At 46.3% G+C, this 23,744-nt stretch overlaps 1 protein-coding gene across 2 annotated transcripts in view; it reads left to right on the forward strand.

The window, feature by feature from the left end:
* The window catches only part of CHST13 (carbohydrate sulfotransferase 13), a 44,179-nt gene continuing 20,777 nt past the window's right edge, over positions 343 to 23,744 (forward strand). Inside the window, exons 1-5 of one of the 2 annotated variants that reach the window (XM_021409827.1) lie at positions 343 to 1,061; positions 3,168 to 3,190; positions 13,469 to 13,589; positions 20,828 to 20,983; positions 22,564 to 22,731. In XM_021409827.1, the coding sequence (XP_021265502.1) occupies positions 22,674 to 22,731 (58 nt within the window). In that variant the 5' untranslated portion in view covers positions 343 to 1,061; positions 3,168 to 3,190; positions 13,469 to 13,589; positions 20,828 to 20,983; positions 22,564 to 22,673. The remainder of the gene's footprint in view (positions 1,062 to 3,167; positions 3,191 to 13,468; positions 13,590 to 20,827; positions 20,984 to 22,563; positions 22,732 to 23,744) is intronic. The other variant, XM_021409825.1, reaches the window with a different exon arrangement.

Raw genomic sequence — 23,744 nt, forward strand, 5'->3', positions numbered from 1 at the left:
TTAATAAATAATACAATTGCTTCCATCAGACACTGTTAATAGACTCCTGTCTGGACTAATGTTGTACAGAGTGGTACAAGCACAGAAATGCTATCTGCTGCGTCTGCCCCAGATTAACCACCTCCTCCTTTATCACCTAAAGGCAAAGCTTCCAGCAGCAGTCCCTGAAGGGCATCAGGTCCCCTGATCTTCATCTCTTTCTTCGTCTTTCTTCATTTTAATGTGTGCTCTTGGAAGAGACAAGCTAATTTCCTGATGCGTCTGTTGTCTGGCTGCTTCCTAGCGTTTGTACAGATTCAAAGAAGCTTGGGAATGTAAAACAGGCTGCAGGTTTGCTTTTTCTTTTTTCCTTTTTTTTTTTTCCTCTGTAAGTCATTCACTAAGCGGTCTCAAGATGCAAAGTTTGGCTTATGCTTTCCAAACACCACAAAGGTGCAGGAAGCTCGGAATGCTGCTCCTGGAGTGTTATGAGTACAAGTGCCAGATATCGATAAGAAGAGGCTCATAGCTCAGGGTGCGGGTTGTTTCTGGTTCAGTGCCAACATAACCAGATTATACCCATCTGTGGATTTTGAGTAGGCCCTGAAATTTTGCAGTATCTGCGCTGCTTTTGGGGGGAAGATTGGACACAGATATGTTTTCATTTGGAAAGTGCTGGTAACAGAAGAAGAGGAAGATTTTTAAAATTATACTGCCTAGGTTTTGGTTTGTTTTTGTTTTTCTTCTCTCTACCATGACATGAAATGGTTCTGGGTTCTGCAGTGGAGACACTCTTCCTGTCTGTGATGTATTTGTCATTGGGAATAAGTATCCAGGGTTTTCAGGACCAGAAAGACTCAGTGGGCATGGTGGGGATAGGCTAACTTGATCCTAGAGGTCTTTTCCAACCTTGATGATTCTGTGATGCTATTTCTACACAAGTATTGTGTATATATTGTGTATACATATGTTTAAAACTAGTCTTTCATGTCAGAGTCCCATAGGTTGTCTCCTCAGATCATGAGATGTGCCCTTGAGTGCAGTGGAGCTCTCCTGCTCAGCTTGGCGAAGGCGATAGGGTGGTGAGTAATGAGTTGACTGATCCTGGTGTTTGCAAGAAAAACACTTCTGATAGTAATGCTGGAATCGGTTATTCCATTATTAATGAAATTGCATGTATTTGTAACTACCTGAGTGCATAATGCAATGGCCAACGAGCAAAAGAGATGCTAACATTTAGGTTCACTACACTTTGGTTTTCTCTTCTGTAGAAGGTAGACAGTAACAGTGCCAGGATTCAAAGGACAGATGCATAACTGATGTTGAGCTGTTCAGATATTTCAGGTACCGGGACAGCACGTGAAGGCAACAGATTTGCATCTCAGCAGGGAGATGTTCTGGCTGAGCAATGTGGCCCTACAGTATCACAAGTCAGCAGACCTGGGACTCTTTTCAGTCAATGGAGAAAGAAGTTTCTGGGAATGTAATGCTCCATCCCCAGAGCCTTTTATCCCAGATCCCTGTGTGCTCAGGTCTGTGCTTGCAGGAATACTGCTTTTGAATTGTTGCTGCATCTCTCGCAGAGAAAATAATCTGCTGCCCTCCTACTTACAGAACTCAAATGCTTTTTATTGTAACTTCAAAAACTAATTGAAATCCAGATTCCTTAACTAGCTTTTGTTATTACTTCAGAAAGAAAAATCAGTCCTTTAAATAATAAAATGTTCGTGCTAAAAATCAGTTTGCTTTACTCCCACACCCATTTTGAATTGAGGCTGCTGTGTTTGAAGGGTAAGATCCAATAGTGCCTGTAAGGCCACAATCGGTGTTTGAAAGGCAACTCTCTGCTGCTCTTTGAGTGCTATTGATGCTTTCAGCTGTGGCATGAAAGACCTAGAACTCTGATCTCGGGTTTTGGCAAGTCAAGTCATTCAATTCAATTTCAGAACTGTACAGCTGTGAAGCTTTACAAGTTTTGATGTTTAAAAAGGCAGGGATTATTTCTGTTCCCTGTGATTTGCGAGCAACTGCTGCTTCTGTTAGCAAACCCAGGAAGAAACCTGTCTGTCTGATGTGCACAGACTGTTACTGATACCTGAGCAGCTATTACGCATCGGGCTGATAGCCGTGAGATCAAAGCACCCTCTGATGCTGTGCTGCCCTTTAAGCACCTTTTAATTGGCCCTGAGCCCATGTTTTAGGACCAGAAACTGAGCTTTGCCTCCTTGGGTCGCTGGGTGAAGCCAGTTTCGGTCTGTAGGAGGCTGATTGGTGCTCTCAGCCTTCTCTGTAGTGGGGAGGGCGATGGCATCATTACTGCCATCTCTCTGGTCCTGGTCTTGGTATAGACACAGAGCTTGCAGCCTTTGGTCTTTCTCAGGGGGGTTCTGCAGGCTTGGCTCAAGCACATTAGTGTGGAACTTTTGGTGAGGATACTCCAGCTGTCCTCTCCAGGGATGGTTTTGGGAAGATCAGACCGGCCTTCTTGATCCTACAAGTCACATGGTGAACTTTCAATTTCCAGCACTGTGACGCTATTTTGTAAGCTCACATTTGGAGGCTCCTTCCTGTGGGATTGTCATTTATGTTCTTTCATTTTCATTGGGAATTGGAGGCATTCTGGTTTAGAATCATAGAAACATTAAGATTGGAAAGACTGCTAAGATCGTCTAGTCAACCCATCAACCCATCACCTGATGGCCAAAACCAGTGGAGAATGGGAGAGCTATGAGGTCAGTGCAGGCTCTGCTCTGCAATCAAAGTGGGCTCTTTGGGACACTGTACTCCTCTGCTAAACAGGCCAGACTTACAAGCACGTCCACGTTGCGTTGCTGTGCAGCACGCATCTTGCTGCACAGGGCAGACTTTGCTTGTGGGATAAGGCAGAGCACTGGCTCTGGTTGTTTCCACTTTCCAGTGGAGGACACTGCCAGCACTCTGCCCACAATGGCTGTTAGCAGGGAGATGGGGCACGGACAGGTGCCCTGTGGAAGGCAGGAAGCAAAGCCGTCCTGCAGGATGGCACTCTGAGCAGAGGCTCAGATCACGCTATGCTGCTCACCTGCTGTTTGCAGCCAAGTATAAAGGCACGAAGATAGTAGTGCCTTGCAAGATTAAACTCTTTCATTCCAATCTCTTTAGCTAGAAAGCATGTTGTTTTATCTAATGCTTGTCTCTGTCTGTTTTAGGCTGTGGTGCCTGCTGTGAAAAGGTATGCATAATGAAATGATTAAATCATGCATTTTCAAATAATCAAAGTCACGCTGTTTCAGCTGTGCAGCAATCCTGCTCCTCTTAGGAGACATCTAGCCAGATTCAGAATTTCTTTTGGATTCTGTATTTCTTAGAAGGACTCTGAATAAAAAAGATAATCTGGCTGAGGCCAGTTCTGCTCTCCTGTATGCCCAGGGCCAGATCTGATCACATTCATATTCTTCTTGTGTCGCCACACACAGAAAATAACTTTGCGGTCTGATTTTATGCTCTAAAGAAAATCATTCACACTGTGACAGCACTTCAAAATATTTCAATCCTTATTCTGTGTATGCTGCTGGCTATTGCTGCAGTGCAGAAAAAACACTTCACTGAATCAGTGGTTATGGGAAGGGATAAAGTTTCCAAATCACTCTTTTCTGTCTTGATTTTCTAACTAATCCCTTGTTCCTGCTGCATCTCTGCTTTGGAGTCTCTCCCTGTAACTCTGCACTACTTCAAGCTTTAGCATTCTTGATCTTCTTAGCTGCTCAAAACCGCTTAAAATTTGTGCATTATAAGGTCAGGTGATGCTACATGGGCTGCTACATATGGGAGGTGCTGGCGGGAAGCAGCTCATCTCCTGTTCCCCAAAGACGTGGAAATTTCCTTTTTCCTAAAGGTGGCTGAAGCAAGGAGGATCTCCCTGAGCCTTGATGCTGCTAAGCTGCCCAGAGAAGCTGTGGATGCCCCATCCCTGGGGGTGTTCAAGGCTGGATTGGATGGGGCCCCAGGCAGCCTGATCTAGTGCTTGACTGAGTGGTTGGCAACCCTGACCACGGCAGGGGGTTGGAACTGAGTGATCTTTGAGGTGCCATCCAACCCAAGCCATTTTATGATAAGTGCAACCAGATCCTAGCATTGGAGTGATGGCCAGGTGAGATGTGTGATAGGGGCCTGTGTGGTTATGATGAAGTGCAAACAGCAGGAGCAAGGAGCATCTGCAGTGAAGGATGGGAAAAGAAAGACTTTGTCAGATACTTGCCCATCCACCAAGGTAAGGGTCTCTTAAATTGCTCTCAGGGCGGATTGATTTAAAATGCTGGGTTTTTTTTTTGTTTTTGTTTGCTTGGGCTTTTTTTGTTGTTTCTTTTTTTTTTTTTTTTTTTTTTTTTTTTTTTGAGAGGTAGGCGTGTGTGTGTGTGTGTTCCCATGTTCTTCCTTCTGGGGTTCTCAAGCAGGAATGATGTTGTCAAGGAGGGCTCTTTGACATCCCAAGGTCATGCAAGTGACAGGGGATGGCTGGAGGGTAACAAACTTGTTTTACCAAAGAGACTGTATTTACAGGGGAGGAGGCTCAGCAAGGACAAGGAGCTGCACCACAGAACACTCTACTTGGATGATTCTTGCAGATCCAAAATGCAGCTTCAGGGATAAGAACAGTGAGCAAAGCTCTCCCTCCTTCACAGTGCCACAGTTAGGAAATTGAGTAACAATTGCAGCCTATCTAAGAAGGCAGAGAAATTTAATTGAATAGCAAAATATCAGATCTGCATTTCAAACGGAGGAATTATCTCTTTGGGCCAAGCAAAAGTGTTTAATTTTGACAAAAGGAGATAAGAACTCATCTGCTCTTTCATAATGGAAACTGTCACAACCAGTCTCATTTCTATTATGGAAGTGTTGCTGTGAGAGACTTCAGATCCGCTGCGCAGTTCTGCAAACCAAGGGAAACCAAAGGATCTCAGATCAAATGACACCGGTGGTCTCAGAAAGGCACAGCTCTGTACTGCAGGGAGAGGACAGTGAGCACGTGGCTGCACCATCAGGGTGCTCTTGCTCTGCGTGTTGGATGTGTGGGCAGCATGGCAGTGGCACAGAAGGCATTACTCCAAGCAGGAAGCATTAATCACGGACATTGACAGCGGCACACTGCATTAAGGCAGAGATGGTTTAGACAACTGCTCTCATTTGCATTCATCTTGTAAAATGAATTTGCTGTTTTTTCTCTAAATATGGATTTTTTTCAGTTGACGAAGTTTAAAAAAATAAAACAACAAACAGCTTAGCAGCAGTGCAGAAAAAAACCCAGCACGCAGAAAGCAAAGAGCAATTTCTTCTCTCTGTGTGAGCAAACTGGATGGTTATGTTGTTTGCCTTCAGCTTTAAAATGCTGCTGCAGAACACAGCTTGAAGTTTTCTTTTGCTCTGCCCATGGCAGCTCTTTGGGAATCATAGAACCATTAAGGCTGGAAAAGATCTCTACGATCATCAAGTCTGACCACCAACCCATCACTGCTATGCCCACTAAATCACCGCCACTAAAACATCACCCTTTAGATGGAGCCTGATCTGGAGATGCTCAGCCCCATTAGGGTGGCACCAATGCTCCTCTATCCCCAGTTCATGCTGACAAGGAAAAACATACTCTATCAGAAGAGCTAGACAGCTCAGACCTCTCACATTGAGCGTATACTTTTCCCAACTACCTTTTACCTTGCAGCTCTCCCATGAAGCATGTAGAGACAGACACCTGTGATTCACCCACTGCTTGCACTTGCAGCTGCACACCAGGAGAAATGCTCCTGCACTAGAGAGGAGGATTTCTCTCAGCCAGGCATCCGCAAAGGCTCTGTTGGAAGCACCTTCCCATGGATTTGTCACCTGATCCATCTGTTGTCTGTCCCATAGCGAGCTGCAAGAGAAGACCATTGCGAGATCTGAGCTCAGGACTTGCACTCCTTGATGAACATGCAGTTATTGTCAGCAGTGCCCACATGAGACCTCATCCTTGCAGAGATCCAAGGCATTCACTTGGCTGCTTTACTTCTTCCTTAGACCTAAAATTCCAACCATCAACCAAGAGGGAGAGGAGAGCTGTGTGTGGTTTAGTCTTAGTGCAGTCTGTTTGAAAAATGTCTATTAATAAAAGGTGCAAAGCCTTTAGCAGTTGGGTGTAGAACGACTTTGTGTAAATAACAAATGATACCAGTCCATATTGATTTTCCCTGTCTGAGCAATTCCCAGACCAAATTGTGCTCCTTTTACAAGTCAGAAGGTGACTTTCTAACTGCAGTCCCTCCGAACTCTGAAGAGCCAAAACCCAAATTTTTCTTCCTCTCCTTCATCACTGCCGTAAATAAAAACCTTAGAGTGAAGACACACCTTACCATTTTGTTGCTGATCCATAAAGCTTACTTTTTAAATAAGAAAAAAGCTTCCCAGCTTCATAAACCAAGTACGACTATCAAGAATAGCTGCACACTGCGGCCATAGTTGCATCTGTCGTTCATCCTCCCAGACATCCCATGCCCGATGTGCAGTGTTTCCGGCCATTGAGGCAGGAGCATGTCCTGCATCTGCCAAGGGATGAGAGCTGACCTTCTTGGAGACCTGCAGCCAACGGAGCGATGTTTTCGGGAGACAGGGAGCAACCAGGAGCACACTTGCAGGAGCATTGCCTCAAGTGCTTGTGCAGCCAAGATGAGGGATTTTTAGGAAATGAGTAGATTTAAATTTTATTCATGACTGCACTCAGGGAAGATTCAACATCTTTTTCACTAACAAGACTGACATTCCAAAATAGAGAAAAGATATCAAATACCAAAGGAACGTCCTATTGAGGGAGAGGAAATCAAATTGATTTGACTCCAGAAATCAAAAGAATATTTCTGTATTTCTTCTTTCTGATTTTTTTTTTCCCCAAGCAAAAATTAACCTTCAGTTTTCTTTAAAGTAATAATTCAATGTCTTGGTCCTGAAGGCTGAGAGAATGGCACTGATTTTCCTTCTAGGACTTTTCTGAGGAAACGAAGAGGTGATGGTGACCAGACGTGGACTCTCAAAGCTCTGCTAAGGAGTAACACTTTTCCGTAAGCTATGTTAGAGCCCAGCCCATGAGGACAGATTACTTAGGGTTATGGATGAGGACACTGCATTTCTGGCTTTTATCTGGCCTTAGCAGCTCTGTGGTTCCAAGGCTGCCATCAGCAGCAGGTGCCCAGCTAGGAAACTCACGTTGAGCAATTCCTCTGTAAGAACCACAGAATCATTAAGTTTGGAAAGATTTCTAAGATCATCAAATCCAACCATCAGCCCACCCCCACCATGCCCATAACCATGTCCCTCAGTGCCACATCTCCACAGTTCTTGAACACCTCCAGGGACGGTGACTCCAGCACTCCCTGGGCAGCCTGTGCCAGTGCATCAGCACTCTTTCTGAGAAGAAACTTTTCCTAATATCCAACCTGAACCTCATCTGGAACAACTTAAGGCCGTTACCTCGTGTCCTAAAATAGAGCTTCACAGCATGGCATGCTTTGTGTGTCCCCCCAAGGTTCTTTCAAGCCCCCTCCTGTTCCAAATCTCCCAGCCTCTTTTAGCTCATTCCTTTGCAGCAGGACCCTGTGGGTCACACCCAGTTTTCCCAATTCTTGCCAGTATGTGAGATGTCAGCTTAGACCTGAACATGGATTCTTACACCTGCAGGAAAAGGTTGCAGCTTGATTTGTTTTGTGCCTTGTGCCCTTTGTACCCCAGCAGCACACCTGATCTCTCTCAGACAATTTCTCTCTCATGCTTTCTCCTTACAGTCTCCCATAGCAAGGTCCCCAAAGTTATCTAACGAACATGGACGTTATGACATCCTTACACAATAACTCCATACACCATCCCAGGAAACATCGCCTAATAAACGATGCAATTACCGCAAAGATGAAAAGCAGCACTCCTGAACACACACACTGTGTTGTTCTTCGTCTTGTCGAACAAATTATTTCCGTTTTTCTCTTGAGTGCTTTGTTGTGCCTCGCTTTGTTTATCAAGCTGCCTCTCATCCTTCCTCCTCGCTTGTGATTCTGGGTAAGAAAAGTATATCTGCAGGCACAGGAATATGAAGCGCCGGCATCCTGAGCCACCGCTGGAATGCAGGTCCACCCAGTTGAGCTTTTTCCCATCGCAATGGGTGGAGCGGTTCCACAGATACACTCCTGCACACGCCCTTTCTTTTTTTAGCACTGTTAATTATTTTAAGCTACTCTTCAGGTTGATGGAATAGCTATTACTGTGGAAAACGGGCAGTGCCTCTTTCTGTGGCGACGAGTTACAGAAAGCTTTTTAGCCCGATTTATTCTGACTTCTACCGCATCTTGCTGATTTGTTACGCTCTAAAATAAGACCAATTAAACCCAGCAGTTAAAGCGGACAGAAGGGCATGTGTTTTCCTATCAAAAGGCATTCCTGAAACAACAAAAAAAAGGACACGCTTCAAGCCAGCAAATGCTATCTCCCCTTTGAAGTGTGGGCAGCACCGTGCAATTACTGCTGAGCTGTCACCGGAGCATCGCAGCTCTGTTCTCGCCGCCTCCAGCCCGCGGCGCTCTGGGGTTGGGTTTGCAGAACGACGCATTTTAATCTGCCTTGTTCACATGAGCAGAGCCAGCAGCAGCCGAAGGGAGAGCTGGAGTTGGCCAACGCAAACACAGCTGTTGTAGCTCATTTTGAAGCCTACCAGCCTTTCTGCTGTCCCTTTTCAGAGATTAAGCTTAATCTGTTGTACGCGAGGCTTAAGTCACCTTATTCGAGAGTGGTTTCGCTGACAGCCTTTGAGTTTTTTCCTCCTTACCTCATCCTTTGTGGTTCTGGCAGCAAAATGGCTTTAACAGAAATGTGGCCAGGCAGAAAGCAGAGCTGTGTAACAGCTGTGTGGTTCTGCCACGCAGCCAGGACAGGGCACGAGGCACGGGGAGCCCACAGCTGAGATTTTAGTGTTCTATCAAGGCCAGGTAAAAGTCACCACTCCATATCATCAGGAAAAAAAATGGACATAGTGAATAGAAGCTGTGTTTTAAATTACACTTTTATGATAAGGATGGTGTGGCACTGGCACAGGCTGCCCAGCAAGGCGGTGGGTGCCCTGTCCCCAGAGATACCCAGGGTCAGGCTGGACAGGCTCTGAGCACGTGATGGAGCTGTTCATGTCCCTGTTCATTGCAGGGGACTGGGACCAGATGGCCTTTAATTGTCCCTTCCAACTCAAAGGATTCTATGAGTTTTACTCCAGGGTATTTTAGCTTTATCTGAAATCCAGATGACAGCAAAGTGTGGGAGAGGAGGCTGATGTCTCAGCTACATGGATCCAAATTTTCTGCTGAATTGCAGCACCATGCAGCAGCTGAGTTGGAGCAGACTCCCGGCCTGCCTCTGTTGGTGGCTGTGCAACAGCCAAAGCAAGGCTATGAGCACCTCCTATGCTGCCAAAAAATACTCCTCGCATTGGTTTATCCAGAAGAGCTTCTGCACCAAAGATAGCTTCTGGTGTGTGGGTTATGTTTCAGGTCTGCTTTTAGAAGAGAGCTGTTCCAAAAGAAGCTGAAAGTCCATCTTTCAGGTCTGTGATTACTGTAAAAGCCCAGACTGGAGCTTTTTTACTGCCTGCGTGTCACTTTGCTAATGACCACTGGTTTCTGCCTCAGTTGAATAGGTTTCCTAGATTAACCAGCAGAAAGAAAAAACCCTCCACCCTTGGTTCTTTCTCATTTTATAATTATCTGCTGTTTCTCCAGAGCTGCTTTTATCCTCATGTTTTGCTCTTGCCTGGATGTGCCCAGTGCCTTGCAATTAAAACAAAGGAGCTCCATATAGTTCACAGTCTAAGATCACATCTTACAAACCCTTGCTCATTAGAGCAGTCCCACTGGAGTGAATAAGGCTGTTTCCCATCAGGTCTACTTGTTTGCGAAGTTTAGGAGGCTCTGACCTTAAGTTATACGTTTTAAAATGTCAGCAAAATGTTCTCTGACTCACTGGTAATGGTATAATTGCTATTGTGGTGAATGTCCAAAAAAGTAGATCCAAATGTGTTTATGTAACAATCAGAAAGCTTGCTTTCCTGGAAGGAAGGAGCAGTTGTTCTTTCGGCATCACTTGTGTTTTGGCCTGGAGGTGTCCTACGTGCAGTGCCAAAAAGCAATAACATGGGGGATATGGTCAACGCGAAACTGAGTTTATTGAAATTCTTTATCTGTGCTGCTTGGCAATGCAATGGGGTATTCAAAGAAGGGAAGAGTTTTTAAAATAAGGCCTTTTCTGCACCACCGCTCTTTGTTTTTTTCTGTAGCGTTCAGTTCTAGGTATAAAATTCAGCTTTTCTGGTTTCACTTCTGGTTTGTGTTCGATTACTCACTGCTTCTGTGCTTTGTGTGCTCTGAATTTAAAAGACATCTGCTTCACTTCAGCTGTATCCCCCATTGTCAGTCTCTGCTTCCTCCTGTTATGTGCTTGCTAAAATATTGCTGGCACGAATATACAAGGAAAGTAAATGCAAAGCCAGCACCACAGATAATTGCTGATCCTTTTAAAGTGTCCAAACCTCTCGTGAGATCTGTGATGCAGAGGCTGTTAAGTGAGACAGACCGAGATTTGACTTGCGAGCAACAAGAGCAAGCATCTGCAATTACTTTATGAAAACAACCTCTGATGAGAGTTACAAATCAATACGTGCGATGTGCTTGGTATATTTTATTGCAATTAAGCCCTGTCTCACGTAGCTCCTTGGCTGACTTGTTAGGTCTCTGGCATGGGGGCAAGAGGGCAAAGGAGCAAGCCGCTTCCTCCGCAGCTGACATCAGGCAGACAGATGCTGCAATGACCCTGCAGGTTTTGCTGATTTATTTGTTGGTGTTTCCCCTGGATTCACAGTGCTGCATGTAATCCACTGGAATCACACCTTGCTTGATAGCCAAAAAGGTATGAAAACACAATGCTGATGCCCTCTCAGCTGCCAGGCAGTTTGTACCAGGTAGATGTGCCCTGCCCAGATGTGGGCACTCTTTCCCACTGGATGGGCAGGAGGCTCAACTCCGACCCATATGTGTGCAGGGCTGACCATCTGGCCAGCCAAAATCGCAGCTGGAGGAGCTGACATCCATCTGCCCCCACAGACCGCCAATGCTCAGGGTGCAGCTGGAGGTTAAACTTAAAACAGTCCTTCTTCTAGGAACACCGCCTTGGGCAAGGCCTGTCTGATCTGGAAGATTTCATGTTCTCAAGAGGAAAAAAAAAACAAAAAACCTTTTCTACTTCAAAGTCATGGCTTTCCCCTACTTATAGAGGTTATAACAAAAATATCTTGTGATCTGACATGGTCAGTCCCAGCTCCAGGCTGTGCCATAGCCCATTGTTAGCAAACTCCTTGTCACGAGCCCAGAGAAGGGGGAAAACAGCCAAAAAACAAACTGCCAATGGAATGTGTAGGGTCAGTTTGAATAGCAGATGCACTTGAGAAGGGCTGTCCAAACATCCAGCCAGGCCATAAGCCAGCTGCAGGTGCCCTGCATGAACAAAGCCCATCCATGCAGCACAGCCAGCCATCATCAGGGCTCTGATCAGCAGAAAAATGACCTCTAGGGGAATGTTCCCTGCTGCTGATTTTCTGCAGCAAGGCATCTCCTGGTGTGCTGGGACTGGCTGGCTGGCATGGGGCAGGCAGTGGGGTTTGGTACAGCCATGGTGCCCGTGGTCAGGCGGCTGCATGGCTGCCCCACACTGCTGGGGTACCACTCCCTCCCTGAGGGCTGGGTGCTTTGCTGTCATGGTGCTATGTCTGTTTGGATGGGCTTTTATAATCCCTTTCAGGTTTGGTTTGTAAGTCTTCTGGGTAACGAGTTTGATGCTTTCTTTCTTCTTGGGCTTGGTAATTGCTTGGCTGCTTTCCAGTTGATGCTCTCTATGCACAAAGAGGGAAGTGTGCTCTTCTTTATTAGGGCTTTCATATATGTGCCTTCTCTTAAACAGAAAGAAGAGAGGGTTTGTCTGCAGTGCCTTCTGGAGGGGTGGAGTTAGGATGCCTACGGGGGTCAAGGGTATGATTGGACAAACTTGCAGACACACGCAGGGCTGCTTCGGGGTGTATGTGCTGCCTTCATGGCTCCGAGCATACTTGGCAGCTCGGTGTGCTGTTGGGGAAGCTGCCAGGGCTCAGTCCCTGCGAAAACCATCCCTCGGCAGGATGCAAGAGCACACTCTGCTCTTGGCTGTGCTTTAAAGAGCAGCATAACCTCTCTGCAAAGAGAGGTTGTCTTTGTACTAGAAATGGCATTATTCCCTGTGTCAGTCAGCAGCACGCTGAACAGGTTTGGATGTGAATACCCTGGTCAGGCTGGACCAGGCTCTGAGCACCTGATGCAGCTGCAGGCGTCCTTGTTCATTGCAGGGGAGTTGGACCAGGTGACCTTTAAAGTTCCCTTCCAACCCAAACAATTCTGTGATTCTATGATTCTGTGATGTATAGCTTGAGATGGACCTGCACTGGCCTCCTGCTTCAGCAGGCATCCTTGGGAAGGTGCAGATTAGATGTTAGAGCATCCCCAGCATGGGGGGAAAGCTCACTGCATCTCTGCAAAATCCTCCTGCTCTCAAGGAGAAGTGTTCCCCAGGAAGGATGCTATGATTTCTGGAAATTCAGCCATTCCGTCAGCAACGTTTTAATTTCTACTGCAGAACACCTGTGGGCTACAATGGAGAACAAAAGCACTGGGGGCTGTGGTTTGGTTCAAATTTTGGGCACCGGGGACAACCTGCTAAAATGACAAAAACCCAAACTATGTGCATACACTCATGCTTTGCTGCATTGCCGGTTGAAGCAAAGTGACAGGTTTCCCCTTTACTGTGGAAGTGAACCTCAAGCAAACTTATAGTGAGGTGTTCAAGTTCCTGTACTTAAACTGAACAGAAAGAAATGGATTTGTTGTTAAAGGTGTCTTAGAGGAGATAAATCAGCAGGAGCCTAGCTGATTTAACATTAATGCCTAAGAGGGTGTAAGTTAATCATGAGAGATCATTAACTTCCATCTCCTTTCATCCCATGGAAAAAAGATTTTCCTCCCATTCTTCTGTTTTCTGACCCTTCCGAATGCAATTGAAAATAACTTGGCTTTTCAATTCAGTGAAACCGTTTCATCCTGTCCGTGTATGAAACACTTCATACCACTGTGCGGCACTTCATAGTAAATTAAATTAACTCTTCTGTGTGCTCCTGAACTGTGAGAGACCCTCAATAAATAAAATAAATCTGTACATAAAGAGAGTGTAGCAGCAGGCTGAGTGTTTTCCACCGCCCTCAGAGACATGCAGATCAGTGTTTCCATCACACGTCCGTGTGCCTGCACACATCCTGCCAGATGCCTGAGTCTGGATGGCACGGAGTCCTACAGCTCTGGGAGTGGTGGTGATGGGATGATTGATTTTAGTGGTCTTTGATGATTCTATGGTTCAAACTCTTTTTCTCCTTTTCCCTCAGAGCAAAACCTGACAACCTGCTGGAGACTGTGACCACTGCCTGCCTGGCTGTTCCACGCAGCTCTTACCATTCACACCTTGTGCTGTGGGAGGACTGCTCACCCTCTGGGATTCTCTTCCAGGTCAGTCTAACGGCCAGATGAACCCTCCAGGTCCATGGTACTCACATGGGATGGGTGTTCAGTACAAGCCAAGAGCAGGCTGTTTCCAATTCTGATGGCAGCTTGCAAGCGTAAGGGTTTCCCCGTGGGTTTCCTTTCGGAGGGATCCTCTCACTGCACTGGGTGCTTTTTGGAGTGGGCTTCTAAAGCCATTTGTCTTCCTCCTGTTGTGGGGTCATGGCTTCTGTATTAGGAAGACAGTAGTGTAGATTAGAGGTCCATGTTACAGCAGCCAAATGTGCAACAGAGGACTTGAAATGGTAGCAAATGTGTAATTGATTAGAGTTAAGTGGAAAGGAACCTACAGCTACTGGTAGGGCACAGAGCTCCATGTTCTCACCTCATCAGCGCTTGGAAGCATTTATGGGGCTCCTACAAAGCTTACAAGATTCACTGTGCACTTGGCTGTGTCCTTTTTGCCATAAAGAGCCATGAAAGCATAGTGTTCCCCATGGCATTAACTTGTCTGGCAACATGGCCCTTCTAATCAAGCCTTTATAGTCCTACCACTAAAACTCTTTTGGAGCTTGCCAGGAAGCACCGAGTACCCCCTTTCCAAAGCAGAAGGGTGTGGGGAGCTGCCATCACTCCTGGGCCACTGAGCCTTCCCCTCTGACTTTGGGAAGTTCTGCTGAATGTGTGAGCAGAGCTCTGAGCTCATGGCTGCTTCCCTTTCCGTTTTACAGAGGACTCGTGCAATATGGTAAATTGGGAACCGCTGCTTTCCATCATCTCCTTCTCTCGCCTCAGTCCCCCACACAGCTCAACCTAGATTTTATATAAACTATACCCACAGCTTCATCCATAAGGTTTTAATGCAGAGACACCACAGCATCTGTCTACTGAATCAGCGGTGTCCCCCAGTGTTTCCACTCCTGGCTTCTGTGTTGGAACGAGTAATAAAAATGCTGCTCATTTCATCTTTATTAGGCTTTTTGAAAAGTGTTAGAAAATGAGATGCTGTCTGTTTGAGAGAGCCTCAAAATTCATGGCCTCAGTTAATTCTGTGGATAAGAAACAACCTGGAGGGCATTTTTCCTTTTTCTTACTCTGTGAGAATTTAAATTCAGGAACCAGTGTTTTCTCTGTGAGAGAGGATGAAATTACCACCTCTTGACTCCAAGGAACAAGCTGCTTTCCATCACTTCCTTACAGTGCTTTAGGTGCTAGTGAGTACCAGCCTTCATTTCTACATTTGTCATTGCAATACCAGATTGTGCGTGCACGTTTTTGTGATGCGGGTAAACCACCTATTATTGAATTAGATCGACATTTCCAGCAACAATAATTCATTTCAACTGCTTGCAGTTGTCCCAAAGTGCAACCATCTTGGTTGCTCTAAGGTTCATTTTTGTCTAGGAGTTATCATTTGTGGCACTGCTCTACACAATGTAGAGTTCCTGGTGTAATGCAGATGCTGATCTGGTACCAAATCCCATGCCACCAGAAATGGCATCTTCTGCCCCTGGAGAAGGTTTAGACCCTGCCCTCCTGGGAAATGTGTGTGCTAAATGGGTTTCTTCGGTAAAAGACTGCTGATTGATCTTGCAGCCAATATTCTTGAGGGTATGTGGTTGGAAGGGCTTTTTTGATAAGAAGAAAAACAGATTTCTGACTCTACGTAAGGAAAGGTTTTTCTCCTTTATTTTGCACTTAATGTAATTTAGAATTGGAAAGAAAGGTGAGATATTGGAGAGCAGAAGTATTCACATCTGTCACTGAAGCTAATAGGAGCTTTCTCTGAATGCAGCCCAGAAAGTCAGGTGCATTTGCTTTCACTGCCACTGGACCTTTCACCAAAGTACTGTTTTTAAAGCATTTGGTTCCACAGCAGGATTTCCCTCTCTGGTTTCCATGAGATTAATTGTTTCAAAAGCTGGAGTGGGTGGAAAGTCTTTTTGGCTGGGTCTGTATAGAAATATCACCGCTTTTCTTTGTAGGAAAAACTGATGCTTTTAGCACTGTTTCTGCATGGGCTAATATTTCACTCAGCTATTACGTACTCTTTCTTTATTCAGCCGTTATTTAACACATTAATGCGGCACATGAAGTGGTTTAATGTAGCTATTCATTGATTCCTGTTCCTTGATAATCTTCTCAGATGTCAGCACGCAGCCACAGACGTGGCTTCTTTGAACTCAGGACAGATATTGGGGATACTGTAATCACAACAAAGAGATTTTGCATTGTGTCATTCATTGTCATTTCTAGTCGTGGTCACAAGGAGTGGGATGTACGATTAGGCTTCTCGCTAATGTGCACTTGTCCTGATGGATTGCAGAATACATTTTAGAGAACTCAGCTGAAAATGATTTTCTTTCCTTGGCTCCTGCACACTCCAATTAAGCCTTCACTGGAAAATATGAAATAGAAAAGTGTGTCTCTCCTTTAGCTATAGCTGTAGCAACCACACAACTATAAATTTCTGGGTAGTCCATCAGTGGCTCACGAGACCCATGGAGCCATGCTCACTTTGTCAAGCTTTGGAAATCTTGAGAGGAGGTCCTGGAAAGTCAGGACTTGCCTCGACTGCATGGTTGGCTGGTTTAGCACCATGAACCTCCCTTAGGCTCCACAGGAATAGTTTGGCTGGCCACAGACCAACTATCAGGGGAAATAAAGCTGAGAGGGCAGTAAAACCATATATACTGCGCTGCAGCGTGGATGAGGATTAACTGGCAGAATAACTCCACTTGATTACATTTTTTCCCCAGTTCCTAATCTTTTCTTTGCATGGAGCAAGAGTTTATATTCTTGGCCAACCATACTTCTAGGTAATACAGAATCGTGGCTCCCTCTCATTGATGATTTTACTGCTCAGTTACAGCTTCTTTGAAGGGCAGCAAGAAGCTTTTCCACATGAGCAGTGGGCATCTGTAAAAAGCAACATGAGGCTGGGAGGATGGGGGTGGATTTACTCTCCTGTCTCATACGTGGGAGAAGCCTCTATGGGAGCAGAGGGCTGCTGCACTGAGCAGCTGGGCAGGGGCATTGCAGGGGCATAAGCCACTGAGAGGCCGAGTGAAGCACTTTATTCAAGCTCCTTCACTCCATTAGCTCCAGCATGCTATCTTGTACTGCATCCAGCTGGTGTTTTCTGAGGGGGAAAACAAAACAAAAAAAAAAGGCATGTCTTCATTGAAAGAGATAATCCTGTTTTGTTTAAATCCATTTCTGAAGTTTGCAAACCAATTTCTCTTTCAGACTGCCCAGTTCACTGAACCAAAGCTCTGCACAGTAGCGTATTCAGTTTCTGCTGTAACCTGCTACTGCTGCCTTTAGCCGCAGCTCTAACCACAGAAATCACACCAAAATAAATAAATAAATAAATAAAATCCCCACTGTTTGCTTGTTTTTTTTTTTCCTTCAGTGACACTGGTTGCACTGTTAGCTGGGAGGAAGGTCTGGGGAAGGCATTTGACTGTGCTTGCTTCCTTAGCTATGAGAGGCACTCGAATCTCTGTGGTTTTGCTGAAATCACAGTACTGCTGAGAACATCTGTAGAAAAGAATTGGCTTCTTCTCTCTCTCCCCCTCAGTGACAGCAAACTTCTGAGAAGGTCAGGCTTAGGGATGCTTCTGTGGATTATTTTAGCTATACTGAAAAGCGTAGAGCCCATTGCAACCAGCTGGAAATGCAGCAATATTTAACAAGCACAGCCATTCAGTGCTATAAGATGTGGGCTTGGTAGCAGCCAGACCGTTCCTTGACATTTTCAGCCATCCTTGGGCTGTTTCCTCTGAATTAATTGTGGTAGTAATAAGAGCTGTGGCTCAAAGCCAGTGCCCCATCCTCTCCTATCTACAAAAGCCTGTGCAAACACTGGACCAAATTCCTTGTTAAGAGAAATCTCTTTGTAAAGGAGAGGAACCAGGCAGCTGGGCTTTCTGTGCGATGGCTCAGAGACGTGGAATGTGCTTTCTCCACTCCATAATTGCAACTAGCCCCATTTGGTAACTCTCCAGGACTAAACTTCTTGCACAAGGCACCTCTGGAGAGAGTTTCTGGGGGAGGCAGACACCGTGCCTCCTAGACACCACTATGGGTAACTGGCTGGCTGATTTTAGCAGTGCCAGGGTTTACTAATGCAGACATAATTCAATTAGGGCACCCAGAGGATTGGAGAAAAGCCTTTATTATTTTTAGTCTAAATAAAAATAGTATCTCAGGCTTCTTAGAATAGTGAAAACACATAGAGCCATGGAAGATGGCTGGACAGAGAATATACGTATGATTTTTCAGCCAGGGTTTCCATCAAATTGAAGCTGTTTAATTTGGATTTGGCCAGCCCTGTCATGCCCAGGTGTGGGCAATTACTCCTCTGTGCTTAAAATTGCAGGAATAACTGTGAGTTTGACTTTGTGGCAGTACATGCAGGGTACATACAGCCTCTCAAACAGTATTTAGATTATGATTATTTTAATCATACCCCCCTCAGTAAACAAGAAACTCCGTTTTTAGTCATGAAGGGATGTTTCAGTGGTACTTACGGGATTTAAGAACCTAAAGACTCACCTAGATGTGTACCTCAATCACACAGGCTTCACTGAAAACATTGCTCCATTCTGTTGCATCCTTTCATTCTCCTTTTCTTGCAGGGCCATTATGCTGTGTCATAAGGCAATGCCAGTGTTTCTGATGGTCTGATCACTACATCAGGGCTATAAGGGAGAAGGCACAGGCTCAGCAGCCCCTGGAAGGAGGCAGGCAGTACACTATTACATAGTACCACGTACTAAAACGTACAGCACTGTGTGACTGGGAGGGTGGCTCAGTCTACAGGAGGCTCATTCTGTGATTGAGGAGACTTTTATAGCGCTGCTCTGACACCGTGCTTTTACAGCATTGCACTGATGGCATTTTACGTTATTTACAGGGTCAGACTGTCTTTGGCCTGAGTGTTGGTGTTTGTTTTTTTTTAATTCCCTTTGTATTTGGAGTCATTTCAATGGATGCAAGCACAACAGCAGCTGAAAAACAAGACTTTTCACTGCAATTTCTGAGCAGCCTTTGCTACATGCTGTTAAAAATTTATCAAATGCATGTGGATAGACATCCTGCACCTTGCTACTCTGTTGGGATAAATATCAATAAAGCCTCTGTGAAAATGCTTATGGCAGACAAAGACCTGGCCTTTTCCTTGCAGGCTTCAAACTGGCAATCTGGGCTTGCAGATGCATCAGCAGAGGCACCGTGCCTGTGGGCAAACATTCCCTCCTAATTATCACCAGCTTCAGCCAAATGCTTAAAGAGCAGAGTGCTCAAGTCACCCTTAAATTAGGACAGATCTCCCAGTGGTGTCCCCAGGTCCCAGCCATTTCCACAAGGTGAGGCAGCACACATACAGAACTCGTTTTTTGGCAGCTGATGAGATGCCACCTGATGATATTGATGGTTTGCTCCTCCTCAGCTCTGTCAGGTGGATTTCAGCAGCAGCATGAACTGAATCTTCCAGCTTCCAAACGTCAGAAGGGACATGGGGCACCCAGTATTGGGCAGCAATTCCAGCACAGGGCTGGGAGCGGAGTACTCCCCTTGGTTATCCATTGGCTTGTTCACCAATATCTGCTGTCTTCTCATGTGCTGGGATGTTTTGTTAGAAATCAGCACTTCCTTCTTCGCTCAATATGAGTACACAAACAGAAAAACCTGATCGAGCTGTAAGTGTCCCTGTTCACTGCAGGAAAGTAGGACTAACTGACCTTTAAAGGTTCCTTCCAACTCAAACTCATTCTGTGATTCTATGTGGGTGTCCCAAATGAGAAAGGTGGCCCAGCTGAGAGGACAATGATGTAAATGTGCTGTTGGGGCAGGCTCAGAGCAGGACCAGCTGCTATGGCTGAGACCCTTGGTGCCCAGCCTTAGTGGCTGTCACACAGAGAGGGATGGCCCAGTCCTGGCACGTTACAGCAAAGTGGCTGCAGCTGACCTGGACTTCATAAGAAAGACATGTTTAATCTGGAGAAGATAGACCATGACTTGTTTTTAATCCCAAACTCAGTGCTTCTAATCCTACAGGCACTTGAATATCACTGTGCCGCACTGTGAGCTACGTGGCACAGCTGGAAACCTATTTCTCTTCATCTCTGAAGCATGTTTCCATCGAATGTAAGAGAAGCTGTGTATTGACCCATTTGCTGTGCACCAACACGCAATGGGCAGAACCATGGCAAGACATGGCACTGAGTGATGTGGTTTAGTGGGCATGGTGGGGATGGGTTGATGGTCGGACTAGTTGACCTCAGTGGTCTTTTTCAGCCTTAATGATTCAATGGTGGCAGCTTGCTGCAGGGCTACCAGCCTTCTGCTAAGCAGAAAAGCCACCAGCAGGCTCCCACCTCAGCCAGGAGCAACACAGCAGCGTCCCCTTCTCTTTGTGTGACCCCACATGTAGCTGCTCTGGGGGTGGCAGATGGAGCTGACCGACAGCAGCAAGAGAGGCTGAGGCTTTCTGCTGGAAATGCACGAGCAGTAGCGTTGCACAGAGTAGAAGCTGACTGCAGGAGTCTTGTGCTGCTGGTGGGAGGCTTGACAGATTTGTTGCTCTTGCTGTCGGAAGTAGCTGCAGTTCCCAGGGTGCTAAGATCAAGGGCAATTGGTTTTCTACCATGTACCTGTAAATCCCATCCCTTCTGCCTGTGAGCCTCTAAATCAGACAGCAGAGAACGAGCTCCCAGCTGGTTACAGTGTATAAACTAATGAAATATAAATGTCTGGTACAAAAAGCAAGCACAGTCCCTAGTTGCCACCACTGAATAAAATGGCAGGTGGGAGTTTCCTTCATACCAGTGGCATTTCTAGCAAGCGTAGCAGGCAGAGAGCAGTCCTCAGGGCCTGTAATTTGGTCTGCTCCCATCACCACTGGTGCTTTTAAAAGAAAACAGCTGCTGCTTTTATTTATTTATTTTTTATTACTTTAAATTGTGGCAGTAAGAAAGTTAAATGAATGATTTCTGGATGTCTCTTTTGACAGAGGCCAGCATTTCAGGATGAGAGCAGAGAGGGCAGTTTTTAATTTCCTTGTCTCCAGGGAGATTTCCCGTGAGACAGTTGCCAAAGGATCTCTGGGAAGCGATTAGCGTTTTGCTCAGGAGCAGAAAGGTCAGCAAGCTATGGAATTAGCAAGGTTACAATATTAACCACTCAGGACCAGGTGCTATTTGCACTATCCTAATCCTTACTATTCTTCTTCTGACAAGGTGTGTGAACCTGCTTAACTTTAGGCAATGCACGCTGTCACACCCACAAACTCGGCAGGATTCCCCAGGCCGTGCAGTGTCTTTGGGATCAGTTGCACGCTCCCTGCCACAGCCCCTGAAGACCGAGGAGGTTTCTCAAGGCACCAGCATTACATGGTAAGAACTAGCGGCAAAATCTGCCCATAAAGATTCACCAATCCCCTTATTTTATGTACTTGCAACTCTCCAGTTATCTTCCCAAAGGTATTTAATGTAAATTCTACCTTTTACCCAAACTGTTTCTGCTATTTTCTCTGTATATACTGAGCCTGCTAACAGTTACTACAGCTCTTAATGGTGAAAAGAAGCCCACCAAACATGATTCCTTTCTGCTTTGAACTACAGCTGTTGTAAGTTGATACCAGGTGGGCTTAAACACTAGTGTTTTTATGAAATAATATTTGAAAACCCACATTCTGTCAGTGTAAAGGGCTACAGAAGGTGGCGGAAAAAAATCAATGCCCTGCTTGAGAAGGCAAGTATTTCAGCTGGTTGATATGAGCAGAACTGGCCTTTCCTGGTTAACAAATGTAACAGAACTGAACTCCTTTGCTTGGCCCAAGGCAAAACAGTGGAGAGTCCCAGTCATGACAAGGATGGTTCAGATAAGGTGGTAGGAAGACCACCCCACCACTGTGGGATTCTGCAGAGCCAGGAGGGTCTATCTCTGGGAAACTTTCAGAACAAGCTACATACTCTGCTCAAGTAGAGGATGAGCTGAGGCTTGGCGAGGTCCTCCTCAGCTGATATTGCAATGATGCCATGAAATTGAAACGGAAGGGCTGAGTAACACAGGGCATATCAGTGCCCACAGAAATCCTGGAGGCATCGTGATGGTACAGCGCTTAGAAAATGGAGAGGAAATTCCCCATCTCTGTGAGTACTCCTCAGATGCCGGTCTCTGAAGAAAGTCCGTACTGCATCAGTGCAATTCCCTACAGAGCTGCTCAAACCCTGGCTGGCATGGTCAGATTCGGGGGCTCTGGCAATATGCACTGGAGCCTGGCCACCAGCAGATGGAGGCCTCACCAGCATGAGGCCAAGGTAGACTATTTTTGTGGCGTTGAACAGCTGAGCAGAAAAGCAATGTATGACCTAGAAGGGCGCCTTTTCCTAGCAGCCAGAAAACCAGGACTTGGGGAGGAATTGAACCGATTCCTCAGCTTCCAGCTGAAACTTGTTGCTGTTAACTTTCTATTCGCTGTGGTCATCAGACCAAAGCTTGGGGTTAATCTCACTCAGTGGCACCAAGAGCCTGGGAAACAGCAATCACTGGGAAAAAACCTGCTGAGGAGACAGTAATGAGACAGCTAATGAGCAGGGAGGGAATCGAGCGTGCACTGCACCAAAGCAACTGCATCCTTCTGCTGGCCAAATGCACTCCCTATTCACCCACGGATCAAATGCACTTCCCCAGCATTAACAAATCATTTTCCTCCACGTGGTGTGATCAGTAACCTTTGGCCATTGTTACTGGCCATCAGTAGTGCCCTCGCAGTGGTAAATAGTCCCAGCCATGCTCTGACCCCATGGTGTGATGCCCTGTGCAAACAGGGAGCAAGGAACCATTGTCAGTCCCTAGCAAATACCTGTTTCTTGGTTCTTCCAGGTGCGGCCTTGACCTACCATGTGTGCTATTGCCATCAACTGCTTCCACCATGACGCACCTGAAAATGTGTTTGTTCTTTTAATTACAGCATTTAGCATTGGTGCTGAATGTATCTGCAGCTGAGACCAAGCAGGTACCCCACACATCTTAAGGGTGTGCTTCCCCTCAGCTCACTGAGCCCTGTGGATCTCACCTGGGATGGGAGCACAGATGGGCCCAGGCCCTGCAGCTGCAAAATACAGACATCTCTCAGCAGGTCAGTGCCTGGGTTCCAATGGGGATGCTTTACTTTCTTTTCTTTGAAGGGCATGAATAACTAGAGTAAAGCTTGGTCACTTCACATTGGTTTTGTTTCTGCTGCAGAGCTTGGGGAAGCTGGGCTGAGGGGATGGTTGTTGACTTTGGTCCTCTGGGAGCCCTGAGTCAGGTTTTCCAGTGTTCACTACCGGGAGATGTAAATGTAAAAAACAGAGTGCACCTCCCAGCTCCTTAAAAGCCACGGGAAGGGCTTCCCACTGCACAGAGCTGTGCGGTCCCATGGGTACAGCCCACCATGCCCTGTCCCCTTGTGCTCCTCACTCCAGCTTCCTTCATGCAATGAATTCCTCCTCCTGGCTTAGCCCTACACCAGGGCAGAACAAAGCCTGCCACGTGCGTTCTTTGTCACTCCCTGTGGCTCCTCCTTGAGCTGCTCTCCCTTTCTTAAAGCCTTAGGGCTGATCAAGTGTTAGCAGTGGGAACCCCATTCTCAGCCTGGATTTCCAGTCTGTGCTCTGTGCAGGTCCTGGGTGTTCTGCAGGAGGGGGGGGTGCAGCTGCATTGCTGCTTTCAGAAGCTCAGAGCTCATTTTGCCAGCATGTATAGAGCTGGGAGGTCAGGGGATGCAGTAAGAGAATTAAACACACTTGCCTTCCAAAAGAGATTAGGACAAAATTAGGAGAAAATCCCTCTTCTACATAACTTTATTGCTTGAGTTAGCATTGCTCGGGAGCATTACTGCTTTCAGTTGAATTCTGCGGGATCCAAAAAAAAAAAAAAAAAGTATACTTTAAGGCCACACAACTTCGCGATGCTTACGAAGCGCGGAACGTGCCGAGAAAAGCCATCAGCGAACTCCCAAGCCTCGCCAGCACATCCGTAACTCCTTCCTGCCCGGCGCGGAGCCACAGAGCCACGCGGCAGCGCGGCCCCGAGCCCCGGCTTCGCGGGGCCGCATGGGGAGGGCTGCGGGGCGCAGGGGGCCGACGTTCCCCTTCCCGCGGCGGGGCC

The sequence above is a fragment of the Numida meleagris genome, chromosome 11 (assembly GCF_002078875.1).
Source record: "Numida meleagris isolate 19003 breed g44 Domestic line chromosome 11, NumMel1.0, whole genome shotgun sequence".
NCBI lineage: Eukaryota > Metazoa > Chordata > Aves > Galliformes > Numididae > Numida > Numida meleagris.